Source organism: Nipponia nippon, unplaced genomic scaffold (assembly GCF_047370975.1).
Source record: "Nipponia nippon isolate SJK-2023a ecotype South Korea unplaced genomic scaffold, ASM4737097v1 scaffold_1, whole genome shotgun sequence".
Classification (NCBI taxonomy): Eukaryota; Metazoa; Chordata; class Aves; order Pelecaniformes; family Threskiornithidae; genus Nipponia; species Nipponia nippon.
In genome coordinates, this window is record NW_028262290.1 from 2,659,386 (window position 1) to 2,678,522 (window position 19,137).

Genomic DNA, 19,137 nt, shown 5'->3' on the forward strand with positions numbered 1-19,137 from the left:
GCTTCCCTAAACTTTGTCAGGACTGGGTTGTTTGCAATGACAGCACGGAGTCCTTCCCGCATGGGACAAGGCACACCTATCAATCTTCCTGGTGGTCATCACAACCTCTGGAGCCAGACACTTAAGCTGCTGTAGCTTGGGCTGAAGGGTGAAGCCTTGCTGCTGGCAGGATACAGCCCTGCAGGCACACAGGGCAGGTACAGAGCAGCAGGGTACAGAGGTGCGGGAGATGGGTCCTGGCTGGCTCACCTGAGCTCAGCCTGGCCACCTCGAGAAGGCTGGGTACCACTCCTGAAGAGCACTAGCTCAGCAGACTATCTCCCTGCCCGCTTAGTTTCACGCAGATCCCAGCCTGCCTGGTGGGAAGGCAGGGAAACAACAACCCATGGAAGAAGATGGGTGCAGGGATGCCAGCATCAATGCAACCAGCTGCTTCCAGGCCCCTTCCAAGCAGGAACCCAGTCCCAGTCCTACCTCCGAGCATCCTTCAACCAGCGCATCTCTGCCGAAACCAAAAGCTTGGTGCCTCTCTCAAGAGGACCCCGAGAGCAGCTCTACCCGATGCCCCAAAGCCCATTTCACAACGCTGTAGTGGCTGGGCCTGCACGGGGCCCGGGCAAACACAACCAACGCTGTGTCTTTAAAATCACTTCAGTGCAGATGTTGTTTCCATGGTAACTAGTGGACCAAATACATTAGTGTTTCTAATAATAAACCAAACCTTCATCTTGGAAAATGTGATCCCCCCCCCTCCCCTTTACCACCATCACCCTTCCTTTCTTCCTTTCCCCTCCCCTTTTGCTGAATTAAGCCAGCATTTAACAAGCAAGGCATAATTAGTAAATAATTGCAAGGGCCCAGTAACTCCCAGCGCCCAGGCAGATGGAGAAGCGCTAGGTGGAGTGGGGGGAGGCTTTACTCCATGAACCTGGGAACTGTCCAAAAAGGGATGAACTACTTAAAAAAGAAAAGAAAAAAAATTAAAAAGCACAAGGTGGAAGAGAGGAGCCTGCAAAGCCCCTTTTGACCACCCTGGTGTCGCCTGTGGTGCCCTGGCACCCGCCCCGCTCACTGACTCAGGGTGCAGCCGCCCGGCGATAATTTCTAGGAATCTCGCACTTTTTTTCCGGAGGCTCTGTCCAAGACGCGGCACCGGCTTCGTGTCACCAACAGCGGCCAAAACTTCACAACTCCTCGCCTCCACGGTCCCTTATTCCAGAGTGGGGACCCCCCCCACCCCAAAAAAGCGTGGGGTAGCGAGACGGACCCCGAGGCGGGAAAGGGGACAAGAGGGAGCTGCGGAGCCGCGGTGGGGAGGGAGGTAGCGCGGGGTGATTCCCCCCCAAATAAGACACGTGTGAAGATTTCACGCATGAGGAGCCCACGGGAGTGAACACGCCCGGGCAAGGGTTGGTCGCCCCCCACGTTTAGCGGTGTTCGTATTTAAAGACACGGAGCAGGGATGGAGGGATGGGAGGAAGGGGAGAAGCAGTGCAGCAGGAGCCCCGATATGTGTGTGTCCCCCCTCAAAACCGCGGTCAGGGTCGGGGGGAAGGGGAGAGGAAGGGCGGTGGTGAAAGGGGAGGGTGATGCAAAGCCTCACGGTGTGTCGCTACGGTCCCGGCGACACCGGACTGCAGCAGGGCTCGGGTCTGTCCCCGGCGCCCCTTCTTCGCGCCAAGTACGCGGTACCCCAAAGCCGCACGCCGAGGATGCTCCGCTCCATCCCGGTCGTGTCCCCTTCCCTCCCTCTTTATTTTCCCCTGTCCCCCGTGTGTCCCCCCGCCTTCTCCCCTCTGCTCCTCCCTCCGCCGCGCCGCCGGCGGGACTCACCATGTCGGGGCTGAGCTGGGCTAAGATGGCGAAGGCGGAGAGCCGGTCACACAGGCACTTAGTCCGGGAGGCGTCGAGCGGGACCGTTCGGCAGCCGCGCCAGGACCAGGCGCCGGGCGGGGAGGCGGAGGCGGAGGCTCTGCTGGAGGGAGGGAGGGAGGGACGGGGCGGTGGAGCGGGGAGAGAGGGAGAGCGGCCGTCAGGGCGGGCGGGGAGCGGGCACCGCGCCCCCCGCCGCCTCCCCCCCCTCCCGCCGGCCACCCCCACCACCCCCATCCCACCATCACCCCCCGACCTGGATCTTCTAGTCCTGGTCCTGGCCCTGGTCCGCCCCCAGGCCCCCCGCTCCGCTCTGACCCCTCCATCGCCCCCCTCCCATGTAAAGTCCCCCTCCAGCCCCGGGGCTGCCCTGCCCCACCCTCCCCGTATACACCCCCCTAACCCCATAGCCCACATATCCTGTGTATGCACACATAACCATATAGCCTTGTCCCACACACTCACTACGTGGACGCATAACCCTACAGCACTGTGGCATACACCCCATATAAGGACGCATAATCCTATACCCCTGTACCACATATCCTATATATCAATGCATAACGCTATAGCCCTATCTCACATATCCCATATACACCTCCCTAACCCTATAGCCCTGTCACACACCCCCACTATGTGGATGCATAACCCTATAGCCCTGTAACATACATCTCATATAAGGATGTATAATCCTATAGCCCTGTCCCACATATCCCATTACACCTCCCTAACCCTGTAGCCCTGTCCCACATATCCCGTATATGGATGCATCACCTTGTGGCCTTGTCCCACACGCCCACTATGTGGATGCATAACCCTATAGCCCTGTGATACGCCCCTCATATATAGATAGATAATCCTATAGCCCTGTCCTACGCAATCCAAATACTCCTCCCTGTCCCTATAGCCCTGTTCCACATATCCCATACATGGCGCATAACCCTATAGACCCATCCCACAGACCTGATATACACCTCGCTCCCCCCATAGCCCCGTCCCTTGCCCAACATACCCCCTCGCACCCCTGCCCCACACCCCATATAGACATGTCCCCCCCATGCCAACCCCCTACATAGACCTCCCCCAGTCACATGATCCCCACAGGGGAGTGCACCCCTCCCCTACACCAATCACCCCAACACATGACTCCACCCATCCCCCACACCTTCCCCACCCCCATATGACCCCCCTCAATTACTTCACAGGCATCAGCCCCTCCTCCTCCCCACCCCCCAGCTGTCCCTGCCCCCTCCCCTTGTTCCCCCCCCCCCCGCCCCAGCTCTCTGGGACCAGGGTCTCCATGGGCCATGACAGGACCCCCCTCAGACCTCCCCCTCACCCCTAGAGCTCCGGGCAGGGCAGGGATGCCCCTGCTTCATGGCCAGAGGGACAGCAAGAGATCGAGGGGACAGGGTCCCTGCTTTCTCATGTCATTCTTTCAGGCTGGGAAAGAGCAGCAGAATGGGGAAGGAGTCATAGGTGGGAAAGGTGAAGTTGGCCATTGTCCTGCAGATGGGATGGTTTCATCGGGAGAAGTTATTGCAGCCCCATCTCTGTGTAAGCACGAAGGGCTAAGCCAGGCAAAAGGGGAAACTCATGCTCTGCCTCGTGTGCTGAGGTACAGTCATCACCCAAAAAGTACAGTCATTTTCCACCCATTGCTTCTGTGTTTTGTCCACACCATTCTCCTGAAACATGGTCACGTACAGGGTGCAAATGAGGGGAGTAAGTGCAGAAATGCAATGGATGGGGAGAAGGTCAGGATCCATGCGGATAACCTGGGCTTCACTGGAGCCTGGGACAGGATGTGGAGGCAGAGCAAAAGGGCCATATGCCTTCACTGGAGGAACATGGGTGTAAGGTGTCCCCTCTCTACATCTGACCATCTTCAGAGGAGGGGACCTAGGCAAGAATGCCAGCAGCAAGCTCAAGGCAGTTCCAGATGGAGCCAAGCTGCTCAGCAGCCTTAGGTGTATCACAGATGGCCTGGACTTCTCTGTACTGCTGACTCCAGCAGACCTGCCTTGAGTTGCAGAGAAGTTTTTTGCAGGTCTCGACTCCATGCACACACTGACACGTTCCTCACGCAACGAGACAGAGCCTCCCTCCACCTCCCTAGCCACTCTGCAAGAAAGTGGAGAGTATGGGCTGGGTATCAACAGGGTAACAGAGCATCAACACATGCTGTTGATCCTGTTGTGATTATCTATTCAGATCCAGTTTAACACATGACACTGAGCCTTCCTGAATTATCTCTGTTTTGGATTAAAGCACTTTTCATAGTAAAAAAAAAAAAAATAAAGCCAAACTAATTTTACTGTAGAAGTTGTCAGCAACACGCAATCCAGAAGAGTTTTTTTTCTGGCTTCCATCCAGGTCTTTCTAAATGTCTGGACCCTCCTGCATGTCCATCTACCAGACGGGACATAAATCTGTCTTCCCTGGATAGTCAGCTCTTCACATGCTCTTCACTAAGCTAAGTCACATCATCTCTTAGAGACTCAGGATCAGGCATCGTTCTCTGGTCTCTTCCATGCACCTTCTGCAATTCACCAACGCCCTTCTTGGAAAGGACTGAGAGATTCAAGGCCAATCTCAGCGGGAATACAAATGCTGTATTCTCCCCTATATGTATCACTTATATTTCCAAGAACTGCATTAGCCAGTCATTCTGTTTATTCACTGTCACCAAGACAAATGCCTTATTTATGATGTGTACAAATGATGACAAATGCTCACTCTACCAACCAGTTATGTATTCTCATAGAAAGTATTAATTTAGCTTGACAAAATCTATTTTCCATAAGTTGATTGCTATTAATTTCTCTGTTTTAATGAGTATGCTATTATTCAATTATAATCATAATATTACCCACAATCCCCTAATTTTTGAATCCCATATCAGATGGTGTGTTATTGTGCCTAAGACAGATGTGAGGCGGACGGCTCTAGAGTGAGGCTGTTGTGCTTACAGACACATGCTCCTCTCTCCAGATTTTGGGAACACTTCCACCCTTCTTTTACTAAAGAGGAATAATCCCCAATTAGCTTTAGCCTGCTCTTTTGAAACACTTGCATGCAAAATCACTCCATCTTGTTTCTCTTAAAAACATCTTACTTTATTAGATGATGTATAGCATGTTTTCTAGCTGCTGGTGTAATGAAAAGTATTTCATTAGCCTGGGATGTGGACTAAGTAACCAGGCTATCTTCCAATTACAGAATACAGGCGTTTATTGAAACTTTTGCATTATTATAAATAGATCTGTCATTTCTAGCTAGTAACAAACCAGTACCATTAGGACTTATTTTGGGTTTAGTATATTCCAAATTTTCCTTTTTATTCATTTCAACCATCCTGAACAATAAATTTCTTGCATCTTTCTTTTCTCTTATCTTTTTCAAGCTTTTAATTTGTATTGCTTGCTATCAATTTATCCTTTGTCTGTATTTCTACAACAGCTTTTACTTTCCCTCTAAAACAGACTGTTGTTGTTTTTTGTAGATATTGGTTCATTTGTCTCTGCTTGGTTGTTTTTTTTTTGGTTTAGTTGGGGTTTTTTTAGTGCTCTGGTTATCTTTTCCATTTATGGGTTTGTGGATATCTAGAAAAGTGCTCCTAAAAGGGCTCCCAATTATCCTTAACTTTTTCTGTTTAAGCAGGCTTTCACAACAAACAGACATGCTTAAAGTTATCATTCTTAAAGCATCGAATATGTGTACATTGTCACACGTACACGCCCTGCCCCCAAGCAATTTGAACTCTCTTGAAATCTGTGAACACAATTGCCTTAACATCACTTTCAATCCCAAAGCCCAGCTTTACTCATTTACCAGCTCTCAGAGTAGACTAGGACAGATCTGGGCCATGCATCAACAGAAGTAACCTCATCCAAAAGAAAAAAAGAAAAAAAAAAAAAAAGGAAAAGAAATCAGAACGCCTACCAAAACAGGAAACCCCAGGGAAGGTATCAGAAAACAAATAACACTCCGTAGATGCTGCGCCTGGTCTCACTCTCTCATGGCAGAAAAGCTGACAGTACAGCAGTGAATGCAAAATCAGAATAAAGTCTATCCAGGGCTAAAGCCACACTTGGCATGGTCTGATATCCATTTCTAGATGCACATACAGAAAGAGCACATAGCGATATCTAGGCAAAAAAAAATAAAAATTATAATAACCGCCCTTTGCTCTTATAAGAGTTGGTCTGATGCCTGCTTATTTATCCTGTTGGATTCAAAGAAATCAATTGGATCAAAGCCATTCAGTTTTTACTTTAAAAGCTGCTATAAATCACGTAAAGGATGGGTGCTGTGGGACGTGTTGAGCCAGAAACTTGGTGTAAATCACCTCAGAATAAGTCCAACTATGCCATTTAATAGAACATGCAAATCTGGCCCTCTTTACTACCAGTTATTATTAATTGATTATTACCAGTTATTAAACTACTCCGAATATTCAATGCTGGGTGCTCCAAAGAGCATGTCCATTCCTCTCGTTTTAAGCTCCTCAGAAGAATAACTCTTCTCTCATCCTTTCCTTCTACTTTTCAAATCTGCTTCATTACCTATTCTCTTTGCCCTGCAATCCTTTTGATACGAACACCTCCTCACCCTTTTGGGATGTGGCTTGGAGCTGGGTTGGGGGAACGTATTTGCGGGTAGAAGGACATGCCAGAAGAGTCACCAGCCTCTTCTCACTGTCCACACGTTATCATGTGGCAAGAGGCAGGCTACACTCAGTCTTCAGAAAGCTGAGCGCAAGGTTTCTTGGGCATTGCACCATCACAAGGGCTAACTCATAAATCATCTAAAGGTTTGCTCGTTGCTTCACTCATGGCACTGAAGTGAAGTGGCAGCATTGCCTTATTCCCAGTGTAGACATGATATTATGAACATTCATTCAAGCCTAGCTTCTGGATTCAGCCCCTGTTTCTTTATTTTAAAATTAATTTCTAGTCCACATGGCTGCTGAGAAACTCCTAAAAATGCATGATTCAGTTGCAACTGGAAGGCTTCAAAATCACAGCTGTATTGATGTGAAATCTCATGAATAATGCCAGTCTTGTGATTTTGGGTGGTCCCATTCATGGCTTCTGAATGTTTGAGCCTGTCCAGCAACATCTGCTGCAGATGACATATTCAATACCATCGAGAGAGATCTAATGGGATCTCTCCATAGTCCACGGGGATCACATCTTAAGGAGTTTCGGATGCAGATAGCATTCTGCCCAGACAAGGGTGTGTAGGTTCAGCCAGCAAGTATTACCAAAAGCCTCATAGTTCAGGGAAGCCTTCAAATCCTAAATGATTCAACCACTGAATTTTGTAATAAAGATTGTTTCACTGGGATCTGTTCAGAGTGCAAAACAGGGATATTACAAAATGGGCATATTGCATATTTGAATGTAAAATACTTTAATCATATATTAAAAGCTGTACAAGAAAACAGGATACTAATGAACAGGTCCATAAGGGGAAGTACATGTGTGTGTTTGTGTGCGTGTGCCTATGTGTACAGGTTTCATCTGTAGATCAGTACTGAGCCTTTATCTTCTCAGCAAAACCTTTGATTCTGCAGAAAAGTACACTGGGGTTGTAATGGAAAACCTATGCTCACAGCTCGGCGGCAAAGAAAAAGAGCAGAATTTGAGTTATTCACAAATATTGAATCCAGGTACACTAATAAGGAAACAGAATTATTTCCAGGCAGTCTCGAGAGGGGAGGGAAGAAGGAGGAACTCTACTGAAGGGAAAATGTGGGCAGAATATTAGAGAAGAGTGTAGTCAGACTGATTACAAGGCAATCAAAGAGGAACTGTAGAAATCCCCAAAACCAGACTGGCATAAAAAACATTGTACTGGAAGGGTTAGCAGGAAACCTGACAAGCTGGTGCTGTCTCCAATGTCTATAGTCAGATTTGTCTCCAGTGTAATTCCAATGATGTTCCACAAAAAAATGTCTCACCATATGTTACAACATGACTATGAACTTTATTTGAGCACTGGATGGGAAAAAGCAATTAAGCACTGTCTTGTAGATTTAAATAGGAGCTAAGCACATGCTTAAGGACTTTCTTAAATAGAAATGCTGTTCTGAATAGGAATTTGCACAAATGGAGAGCCTTTGTTGTGGCAAGAGGCATGGATCAGAAAGAGGTTTTAAAAATGGGGTATATATTTGAAACTTAAATAATACAAACGATCACCAGAGGTTTCTTCCAATCTCAGTGATTCTGTGATTCTCCGACACTTCTTGCTTCACATGGGCCGTTCCCCCCTTGCTAACCAGGCAGGTCATGCAAGTGCTTGGCACGGGTCCAGCTGGCAGATTGATTATTAATTTGGAGAACGAACCAGAGATGAAGTCAAAGTTAATCCTTTCTGTGGGATTCCCAAAAGCAATTTTCATTTCCAGCCAAAGGCTACCCCAGAGCGCCTTTCAAACACTTTGGCTCTGCACAATAGCTTGGGACAAAAAATGTACAATCATTTTTCCGCAGCAAGTGTGTCAGAGTCACCGTTTCTGCAGGACCTCAGGGCTGGATTAAAAAGTAGATGGTTCCCAGGAAAAAGGGACATGAAAAGATTTGTACCTTTTGAGAAAAAAAGGCTGGTTACAAAAAAAAAAGAAATCTTTGATTGGCTGCTAAAACAGTCACAAAGGATCTCATGCCAGATAGGTAAACACTGAAATAAATTAAACACTAAGCTAAATATGGGCTAAAATCAAGTCTAGCTGCTCAGGAAGTTTTGGACACTGTCAGTGGCAAAGCAGTAATCATGCTTTGGTTAGTTTAGACCTTCCTAAGAACTGAATAAAAGTCGCAAAACTGTTTCACGAGGGTCATCCTATTATCCAAGAGATAATTTTGCCTTTCTGGGATCAATCCACTGATTCAAAGCCAGGCTGAGTTCTCAGTTATGTTACTGAAAGTCCTGCAAGACATCTCACACATTCAGCAAGTCAGTCTAGGCTTACCAGAGCAAAACCTACCCTCCTAGAAAAATCATGCACTTCTGCATCTCTGAACTTGAAGTATAGCACCAATTTGGTGACATCCATGTAACCCAATCTGCAAACTGAAGCTCCAATGCAATAACTGATTGTCCAGCACTTTTCCTACACTCCTTTCAAAGAAATCATCAGCAATCTCATTTAGCTTGCAGCCCAGAAGGCCAGCCGTATTCTGGGCTGCATCAAAAGAAGCGTGGCCAGCAGGTTGAGGAAGGTGATTCTTCCCTTCTATTCCACTCTGGTGAGACCCCACCTGGAGCACTGCGTCCAGCTCTGGGGTCCTCAGTACCAGAAAGACGTGGACCTGTTGGAGTGAGCCCAGAGGAGGGCCACTAACATGGTCAGGGGGCTGGAGCACCTCTCCTATGAGGAAAGGCTGAGAGAGTTGGGATTGTTCAGCCTGGAGAAGAGAAGGCTCTGGAGAGACCTGCTTGCAGCCTTTCAGTACTGAAAAGGGGGCTTATAAGAAAGATGAGGACAGACTTTTTAATAGGGCCTGTAGCGATAGGACAAGAGGTAATGATTTTAAACTAAGAGAAGATAGATTCAGGCTAGATATAACGAAGAAATTTTTTATGATGAGGGTGGTGAAACACTGGCACAGGTTGTCCAGAGAGGTGCCCCATCCCTGGAAACATCAAGGTGAGGTTGAACAGGGCTCTAAGCAACCTGATCTAGTTGAAGATGTCCCTGTTCATTACAGGGGGGTTGGACTAGATGACCTTTAAAAGTCCCTTCCAACCCAAACCATCCTATAATTCTATGATTAAGAAACTGAGGCACACAAAGGAGATGCAAGTGGATACAGTCATGTAAGAGGGCATTAATAGAGCTCTGGTCTTTGGAGTAAGCAGTCACTCCTGAAACTACTGAGCAACACTGCCTTCCAGTCCATAAATCCTTTTGCTGGATTGCAAAAATCCATTGCCTTCCATCCGTACATCCTTTTGCTGGATTCCCTGTTTTCTTCATAGAAAAAAAACAACTGACAGGTCTCTGGAGCCACTCTAAAACTTTGTGCTCAACTGCTGAGATCTCTCTGTCTCCTTATGAGTTTTGTTTGGCATCGATGCCCTTTTTCTCACTTCTACACCGACAGCAGAGACCTGGCACCGAACAATTTTCTGCTTGTAGGACAGAATCAATAATCAGATTAGGAACTATTATTAAATTAGCTCTTTAGAAAAAACAATGAAAATGGAAAAAAGGAAAAAAAAAAGCCTACTATTGATCCAGTTACTTGGTGCAAGGAAAATGAAACCAGAGAAGGAATATTAATGCTTTTTTTTTGTCAGAGGCCCCTAATTCCAGGTGTTTTTGTCTGATTTACTTCAAAACTGACACAAGCAAAATAAAGACAGTGGTGACTTATGGTAAGATTCATGACCTATGGGAGATGAGGGAAATCTGGGATTTTCTCCAGGTCCTTTTCTTTTTTTCGGGGGAGGGAAGGGACAGGAAAAGAAAGTTATAAGGAGGTTAAAAGCAAGGCCTTCTCCCAGCTGTGAATTCATAATCATGGCTAACTGAATTGGAGCATTTTGCAGGGGGCAAGGTTACTTACTATCTGCAAATTAGCCCCAGAAAAAAATGAAACAGCCCATATGCAGCATCCAGTCTGAAGACTTAATTAACATAAACAATGTTAAAACGCACAAAGAAATACATATTACCATTGAAATAAAGCATATGGCTGGCTAAATACCCGTAAGATTATCTGGAGATAATCTTTTCAGACACCATAAATACAGCTGACGTGGAGCTGTAATGACTCCCATCAGAAGGCAATGCTATCCCACCAGAGAGGAAGCTGAGCACTTCCCAACATCGTCAGCCTCCTGGGCTTTGAACTGCCGTTTAAAATCCAGAGCATGTGGTTGACAATTAATGAGCACTTTCCCCCTTTACATCACTGCTCCAGAAGAAGGCCTGAATCGCAGACATCATCTCTTGCAGATGAAACCTGCACCGTGCCTTTGCCTCTGAAGATCTGCCCCAGTGAAAAAGAAGGGTGGGATGGGAGAGGAGAAGTTGGGCATTGGGTCCATACCCCACGATTGCAATTTTCTTGCACTTCCCTGCCAAACTTCCTTTCCAAAAGCAGTCACAGGACAGATGTTTCATCAGGATAGATCCCCCCAGAAGGACCACTCTGTCCCATGTGCCCTACCCAGTAAGCCACTGAACAATCCTCAACACATTCCACTAATGTCAAAGCTTTAGTACAAAAGACCTGACACCGTGGACTACAATGGTCCACAGAGGAGAAATGGAGAAACCGAAGACATTGTTAGCACCCTTGGCCTTTAAAATAAAAACAAATGTGAAAATCCCTGCGAGGGGACACAATATTCATGTTGCAGAGGAAACCAGTTCAATAGCTCCTGCTCACTGAACCTGGAGAAATATTCCTTCCTGACCCCAGTTCTAGTGGTTGCTTAATAATTCCAGATCTGATCTCTTCCACGGTATCACAGCTCGACTTACACACAACATCAGGAATTTGGCTTGAAGTATCATGAGGGTTTCTTTTTTTTTTGTATAGGATATTTGAAGTCTCTTTGTCTTGTGGATTTTCTCCTTTAAAAGGATGACATTTTCAAGCTCCTCTACAGAACCATGTGAAATAGAAACAGAAAAGCCTACAGCTCCCTATAATCTCATGACTTCATAGCTTTAAGAAAAAAGAAAAAACACTCTCAGATTTAGCTATACTGCAAGCACTGGTATCATCAGGTCGGCTCACCTGTCAGTGACTGCAGAAGATGACCTTGGACTACTTTCCACAATAGATCAATGTTTTATCCCTCCAAGACTTCAGCCTCTGCTCTTAAACTCGCTATTGCTATCCAGAGCTAAAAGCATCATTACAGCTTTTCTGGAATCCCTCCAATGCAAGAAGCACAGGCTATACCTCCTAATCTTATTTTTGGTCCAAGCTGCCTCGTTGGAGCTTTCCTGCTACACTGGAATATCAGAGCAACAAATGTATCATTAGGTATCAGCACTGTCTTGGGAAAAAAGTGAAAACAGGAGTTACTGTGAAAATATTGTAAACAGAGGTTGGGACTTTCTGAAGTTGACTTTCCTGAGTGGAGGGAAGTGTACCACTGGGACAACAGGCGAATGGAAAGACGAGCAGTAAGATGGCTGGTCTCATTATCATATAGGGCTTCTTTCCAACAAAGGACAAGGTGAAATCAGTGAGTGATATATCTGCCTCCCTCTCACCTCTACCTGACATTCACAGCTGCTTATCCAGGCTTTGCAGGACCGTTCTTTCCAGGGGCAGCTCCTCGGGTGTCCTTGACTGGAGCGCTTGCATGTAAATGTTTTGGCAGGTCTTGCAAAACAAGAATGGGAGCTAGGACTTCATTGAATGGACTGTCACCCGCTTGTTGTACCACACTGCATGACCCTCCTGAAATTGCCTGCTTTAGCAAACATGTAGAAAGAATGTATGTTCCAGCTGGACAAGAAAATGTTCAGCTTACCCTCTCAGCTTTCATATCAGTTTTCCAGCTGTAATTTCTCAATTACCATGAGATGCCTGAGACGTTAAAGACTTGTGGCTGGTTATGCCATCAGTCCTTCTCATGCTAGGAAGACTCAAACTGGATCACGGTCCAAAAGATGGGTACTCTGCTTTTCTGTTTATAAAATGATGTGGCTCCATGGCAGGCATTAACCTGTATGTAGTCCAAGCAATCCTCTTTCTCTGCCTTGAATAACAGCCAGTCATCCTACGATCATTTCTGAGGAACTGGGAAAGTTTCCTGGTTACACAGAAAACGATACTCAGCACGCCACAGTGATAAGAAGCAGCCTTGTCATACGTACTGAAAACATATCAGGGAAAATCCTCAGAGGAACTGAGCGCATTAGCAGAGGACACCGTTTTCTACGCCTGGACATCCTGGTCCCGTGCTCAAGTCTCACGGGAAAGGAGGCATGGGAAGAATGGGGAAACAAGGTAGTAAATGCTTTTGCTGAGCATACCAGATGCCAAAATAAATGTAAGACATTGCAGCCAGCAGTTAACAAGCTGGAAACACTCCCTTTGGCTAGCCAAGGATGTACAAATGCACTCGGTTTAAAGGCAGGGAGAGCAATACAAACACCTGGTAAGAGATATCTCACATACTCTTTAGCGTATGGTCAGGCTGCCTCAGGCACGGGAGCATCTATGTCCTGTTTGCAGTTCAGCACTTCCATCTTCCTAGATGACCCCAACGGAGCCTAAAAGGACTCAGAGCTTCCACCCCAAGCCCTCAGCCAGAGCTCAGGGGAGCAGAAGGATGGTTAGCTGGCAAGGGGAGATGACCACAAATGTCATCCCATGGCTGCTCACATCAAACCCTGGCAATGACGGGGCAGCAGGCTTGCCTCTGCCTGTCCAGCTGGGGATTTTAAACATTGCTCTGGTGCATGCGACTGAAAGGAAAAAGGAAGATGAATGTGTGCTATCAGCTCTGAACAAAAAGCCTGCAAATCCCAGCTCTGGTCCAGATCCCCTGTCACTTGTGCTCTCTTTTTTTTCCAGCCTCCTCGTCTCTGAAATGACCCTAGCAATCTTGATGCTCTTCCCAACTTTTCATGGCAAAGTCAGGGACGGAGACACAGGCTGCCTCTTGTCTACCTATAAGCAGCACTTCTCAAGACAGCAAATAAACATTGCTGCTGATGTCCCAGCCCTGTCTTGAAGAGTACAGGAGACCCCAGGGCCAGGTTGGGAAGAAGGATGGCTCTCTTGCCACCAAAACACTAGCTCCAGGGTACCCTGCTTCTCAGAAACCTAAATCAGAAAATTTTAATGGCTGAGTGCAGGGCTAGCAGATAAAGAGACAAAGAAAAATAAATCAGGCAGATGACAGAGGGGTTGGGAATAGGAGGAGGTAGCAGACGGTAAAAGAAATTAAATCAAGAAGCCAAATTAAGGTGCTGCAGGCAAAGATGAAGATGCTGGATTAAAGATTAACCATAACCAAGAGGGAGATGCAGTCCTTTAAAGGTACAAATTACTTCAATGCACTTAGCAAAACCCCCACAAATCTCCTAAGAATAAAGTCCTCACAGATGCAACTGGATCACAAGAACAGATATATCTGGACGTGGGAACTCTGGATAGCTTCACACTCCAGTGTTTCCAGCTGGGAAGGGGCATTAAAAGTAGAGCAAAGGCAATCACCCTAAAAAATGGAAAGTCATGTGTTGGCTGAGGCAAAGGGGAGAGGGTGCAAGAAATCGTCTGAGAAGGGCTTGGCACTGTACAAACAAATTCTGGGGGTATCTTGAAATTATTCTGAATCCAGGGGAGCTGCTCAGCCCTTTGGGGCTGTCTGTTCACTGAGCATTTCCTAATAGTTCTCTTGCCAAATAACTCCAAAGGAACGGTGGGTGAGCTCAAAGTGGAAGCGCACCTTTCACACTTGCTTCTTTGCAGCCGAAAGCAAGAGAGCTCAGCAAACATCCCCATCAAACTGCAAGCAGGTGAAGCAGGTCACCCTTCAGCTCAGCCACTGGGCACAGAAGATACTTGTCCCATCATGGCACATTACGTGTTTGCACCGTTTCACATCACTGCTCTGTGATTGCCAGGAGAAAGGTCACTTATGCATTGGCACCTCCTTTTAGCACAAGCAACTCACATTTTGCAATAGAGCATCTAAGACCCTATTTTTATAAGTGTAAGGAGGGGGGTGGAGGAACTGGAGGAGGTCATGGGATTAACATTTTTAAAACCCTGAATTGTTTTTACCATGTCTTTCAAACATACTAATAAGGTTCTCCCGGGCAATACAGACTTGGTAGTGCCTGTACAGACCACAGTAGCAGCAGGTTACTTCTGGCTGTGTTAGGCTGTCTGTTACAGTCCAAGCCTGCTCCTCAGACAGACAGAGCTTTGAGCCTTGCTGATACTGGCACAGTTATCCCATGATCAGAACCTCAGGGAAACACCAAAATCAAAAACTTCAAACCTACAGCTGGACATCAGTGAGCTCTGAATCAGGAGTGATTAGGAGTTCAGAGATCCAGGCTATAGTAGGAAAAGGCAGGCACAGACACCCATGCACACAGGGATGCTGTTCTGTGGCCGAGAAGGTTTAGTCAGTGTGAGTTCAGCTAGCTGCACTTTTTTCTCTGCCAGTGCTTTCCTTTGCTCCTTCCTTTCCCTTTGGCCTCCTTTTCATTTGCACTCTGCAAAATGAGCATTTCATGGAAGTGCAGCAGCCAAGAGAAGCAGAGCTGACAGCCCCTTGAATGCGCGGAGTGCCTCCCTTGTTCCCAGTTCAAATTTCAGAAAGCAGCATCTGCCCGTTCCTGAAGGTCATTTGGATCCTGGTTCAGGAATGCTGCATCGCTGCTCGCTGCCTCCTCATCGTTATGCTGCATCTATAGCCGCTATAAATGTCCTTTCACATTATATGCTCATTTGTTACAGATTTTGGGTGGGAGGGGGTAAATAAAATGCAAAGCGAACCACAAAAGCCCACTCTGGTGGGACCAGTGTGATTTCTGGCTTGACTCACATGGGTGTATAAAGGAATCTACTAGAGGGTTTGCTTTGGATTTACATTAGCAGAAGAGGAGGAAACCTCTGGGAAATAAAGATGATGCTAATGCAGTGAGGGGGCTGGTGCACTAGTGACTAAATAAATGCTAATAAATAAATGCTGATGTTTAAGATCATGCTGCCCCCTCTCCTTGAACAACTTGTTCCCAGCCCTCCTGGGTGCTGATCAGATGATTTCTCACCGGGGGTCGATGTAAACAGCTCCCTGGTGGGCAGGACCCAGATCAATCAGAGGGAGAGCTTGAGAGCCCTCAGCGGGGCTGCGCTGCTCAGCTGGGAACTGAGCAGCAAGCAGAGGGGAGGCTGGATTCATCGATTCCCTTTCAGCCCCAAGCCACGCTGCTGGGAACGGTACCTTGTCACAATTTGACATGCATGACAGCAGTGAGGATGCGGGGATGCAGAAAGCCACAGACAGCAAAGCTCAGGATCGTAGTGAAACTAGAGAGCAATGGAGCAAACTTCCCTTCTCCAGCCTGCTAAAAGCCTGGCTGGGCTGGCAGGACGTTGAAGCACAAATCAAGCTCCAGACCTGCAAAGCTGGCAGAGGTTTTCCTGCTGGAAGATTTCCCCGCCATGCAAGTCCAATGGTTTTATGTGGACAGCGTGACTGTTGTCGGGTCTGCTCTAATTCCTACTTTCCCCTGCTGATGGATCTGACCCACAGACACAGCGCCCCGGCATTTTGCAAAGAGCAGGAATAAGGAGCAGGTGCTCAGCGGAGCGACATGGATCTGCTTGTGCTTTTCTCAGGAAAGCAGGTCACGGGGGAGGAGGGGGAGTCATTTCCCAGCTTTGCTGCTGAAAATGCATTTAACCAAAACTACGCTGGTAACCAAACACTCTGCCAGCCCTGCAACTCGTGCAAAGAGGGATTGCTATCAAAACCTTTTAAACCCACTTTCTGCTAATGAAAATCGCTTTCAGAGATACAGGCTGGTGGAAACCTCTCTCCTCCCAGCAACATTTCTTCATTAAGCTCTCTCCTCCCTCCTCCCCATCCTACCTTATTTCTATACATCTGGGCAACACAAAGGACAGACTGCTCCTCAAGAAACTCAGACAGCGGACTTTATCTCACACCTCCAGCAAGACCCCTACCCTCAGCCAACCAACTTGTCCAAATTGGACAGATGTTGCAGCATCTGTGCAGACTTGCACTGAACTGTCTGATGTATTTTGTGTTCTGACGTTAAGCTGAGTTGCAGTGACAGGCTTTGGAAGGACTCAGAGTATTCACCTGATAGGGAGTTTCTAACTTCCCACTTGGTAGGAAGACATGGAAATACTCCTCAGCTAATTAAATACCTGCCAATTATAAGACAGCACAAACGATGACTGCTGGCTAAAGCAATTTATACTGAAAAATGTCTGTGCTGTCCTGTCTGTAGTTTGCAGCATCAGGAATGGCCTTTGTTGCACAAAATGCCAATCACACAGCAGAAGGTGCAGTCCTAGGGGTGAAGTGTCCTTCTTTCCTGTCGATCCATCCACCCCAATCTGCCCAGCCATAATATGCACACATGCCAGTGCCAAACACATTTATCATCGCCTCCTCCCTTGGCAGACGGATCACTAAAGCCCTGTGTCTGCACCTCCTGCAGACCTGTGCAGAAACCTTGGGCTCCAGTTCCATGCTACAACGTCCTTGCAGAATGTGATCCAGCTCCTGCTAGTCAAAGGCACTGACTTGTGAGACTCAGCCTTCCACAGAGCCCAGAGGGAGCAGGACTGTGTCTATAGTTCCCAAGCTGGGAAATTCAGAAGTCCCACTGAGACTCACTGAGATCGCAGGTATTAAGCCAATAACAACAAAATGCACTCAACCCTCCTGGTACTCTCTTATCCCGCCCAGGGGAGGGAAAGAACATGGGAATAAGCCAGCTAGTATCACCATCGCAGATGAAATGCAGAATCCCAGCAGAAAACTTTTCTCCTCTGGCTCAGCAGAGCTGCACATTGCCAGGGTGTTGTCTCCAAAAGCCAAGCTGGCACCTGGAGCCAGGAGTCTCAATAGGAGGAGATCAGCCTGGGCTTGCAGAGGGTGAGTAAGGGGGATTCCTACTGCTGCAGCTCTCTCCATCCTAGCTGGGAAGGTGGGGAGAGGGGAATGTCCAGAGGAGAGAAGCAAATGAGCATTGGCAATAGCAATAGGAGTTGTTCAGCTTTACTCTAAGGAATACACAACAGAGATTTTTGCAGAGAAGGAAGTTTCTGGAGCCATCGGGGAAAGAGAGCTAGCTGGGGAGAGAGGGTCTGGAGATCAAAGGGAGTCCAAGTGCATGCACATGTGCGTAGAGGGGATGAAGTTGATCCGGACATTTAGTTTGACACTCAGGTGTCCTGAAGGAAAACAAAAAAGGCTGGAAACCACAGTGCTAAGGTGTGTGCTGGTACAGGCTTGCTGTATTCTCCCCAACCCATCCAAATGCCCCTGCCAGCACTGCTGAATCAAGGTCTTCCACACGCAATGAGCAGCGAGTAGACAGGCAGGTTAGGACCAAAGTGATGAAGCTGCTGGTCCCAGCCTTCACCTGCCCAAGGGTAACAGAATAGAGCTGGAAACGTACAGTGGATGTGACAGCTCCCACTCCATCCTCCTATTTGATCTTTCTTTCTTTCCTGAGATGACAGGCGATGTCAGAGTGAAGGAGTACTGCTCATAGGCTGGGGGCTCCCTGGCCGCCTCTTCTGATAGCTTTCCTGGGAGGGAGGCCAAGAGAACAAAAGTGCTCCTTGCAAGTCCCGTGTTTAGGGGACCTGAGAGCAGGTCCCCACATGGCTCCAACTTCAGAGCAGCAGAAATGTTCCAAGAGTTACTGTCAGTTTTGCTGCATTTTGAAGCCATCTTAACCGTGGAAGCCTCAAAAGCAAAGTGACACTTGTCATTTGACCGACAGTGCTTTCTCCTGCCTTTTCTGTTCACCAAAACTCTCCTAAAACATTAATCTGGGTAAAGGCAAATGTTAAAGAAAATTCAGAACCGTAAGTGACCTAGAAAAAAAGGTTTTTGTTCAGCTCTAGCTGCAATAACAGCACATCGAAGGCTGTGAAATACTCAGGCACGACAGTAATAGGAGTCATGTAAGTCCTGTTTCACAGACTGCGGCAACAGCTCTTTACTGCTGCTGAAGATGTAACAGGCAGAACAATCTCAGCTGCTTTCCAGATCCCAGGAGGAGCCGGCAGAGCTGGCAATTAGCAAAAGCATCTTTTGCACTTGTAAACTGAATGAATTGGGTGGAAATGAACTGGGAAGCGGGGAAATGCCCAACGCTGTGATGCCATTTATAACAATACTTCTGAAATGCCGATGCATGAGTGGAAGGAAATGCAGCAGCCTCTAAGAAGTGGGGATGGAGGGGGGGATTTCTTTTTATAGCTACATGAAAAAAATCAAAACAATTTTTGTCCCACAAATATAATACTCCTGAGAACACTGTGATGGAATGCACCTCCCCATCATTTCAGACTTGACATTAGGAAGCATTTGTTTACAGAGAGGGTGGTCAAAGACTGGAACAGGCTTCCTAGAGAGGTGGTCAATGCCCCATGCCTGTCAGTGTTTAAGAGGTATTTGGACAATGCCCTTAATAACTTTTGGTCAGCCCTGAACAGGTCAGGCAGTTGGACTAGATGATTGTTGTAGGTCCCTTCCAACTGAAAACATTCT

General features: G+C 47.2%; 1 protein-coding gene across 3 annotated transcripts in view; it reads right to left on the reverse strand.

Annotated features, from left to right (window-relative positions):
• ADGRB1 (adhesion G protein-coupled receptor B1) overlaps positions 1 to 19,137 on the reverse strand; it is a 281,739-nt gene that overhangs the window by 85,214 nt on the left and 177,388 nt on the right. For 2 of the 3 annotated variants that reach the window (XM_087739512.1, XM_087739670.1), the window contains exon 18: positions 1,834 to 1,975. In XM_087739512.1, the coding sequence (XP_087595638.1) occupies positions 1,834 to 1,975 (142 nt within the window). The remainder of the gene's footprint in view (positions 1 to 1,833; positions 1,976 to 19,137) is intronic. The other variant, XM_087739596.1, reaches the window with a different exon arrangement.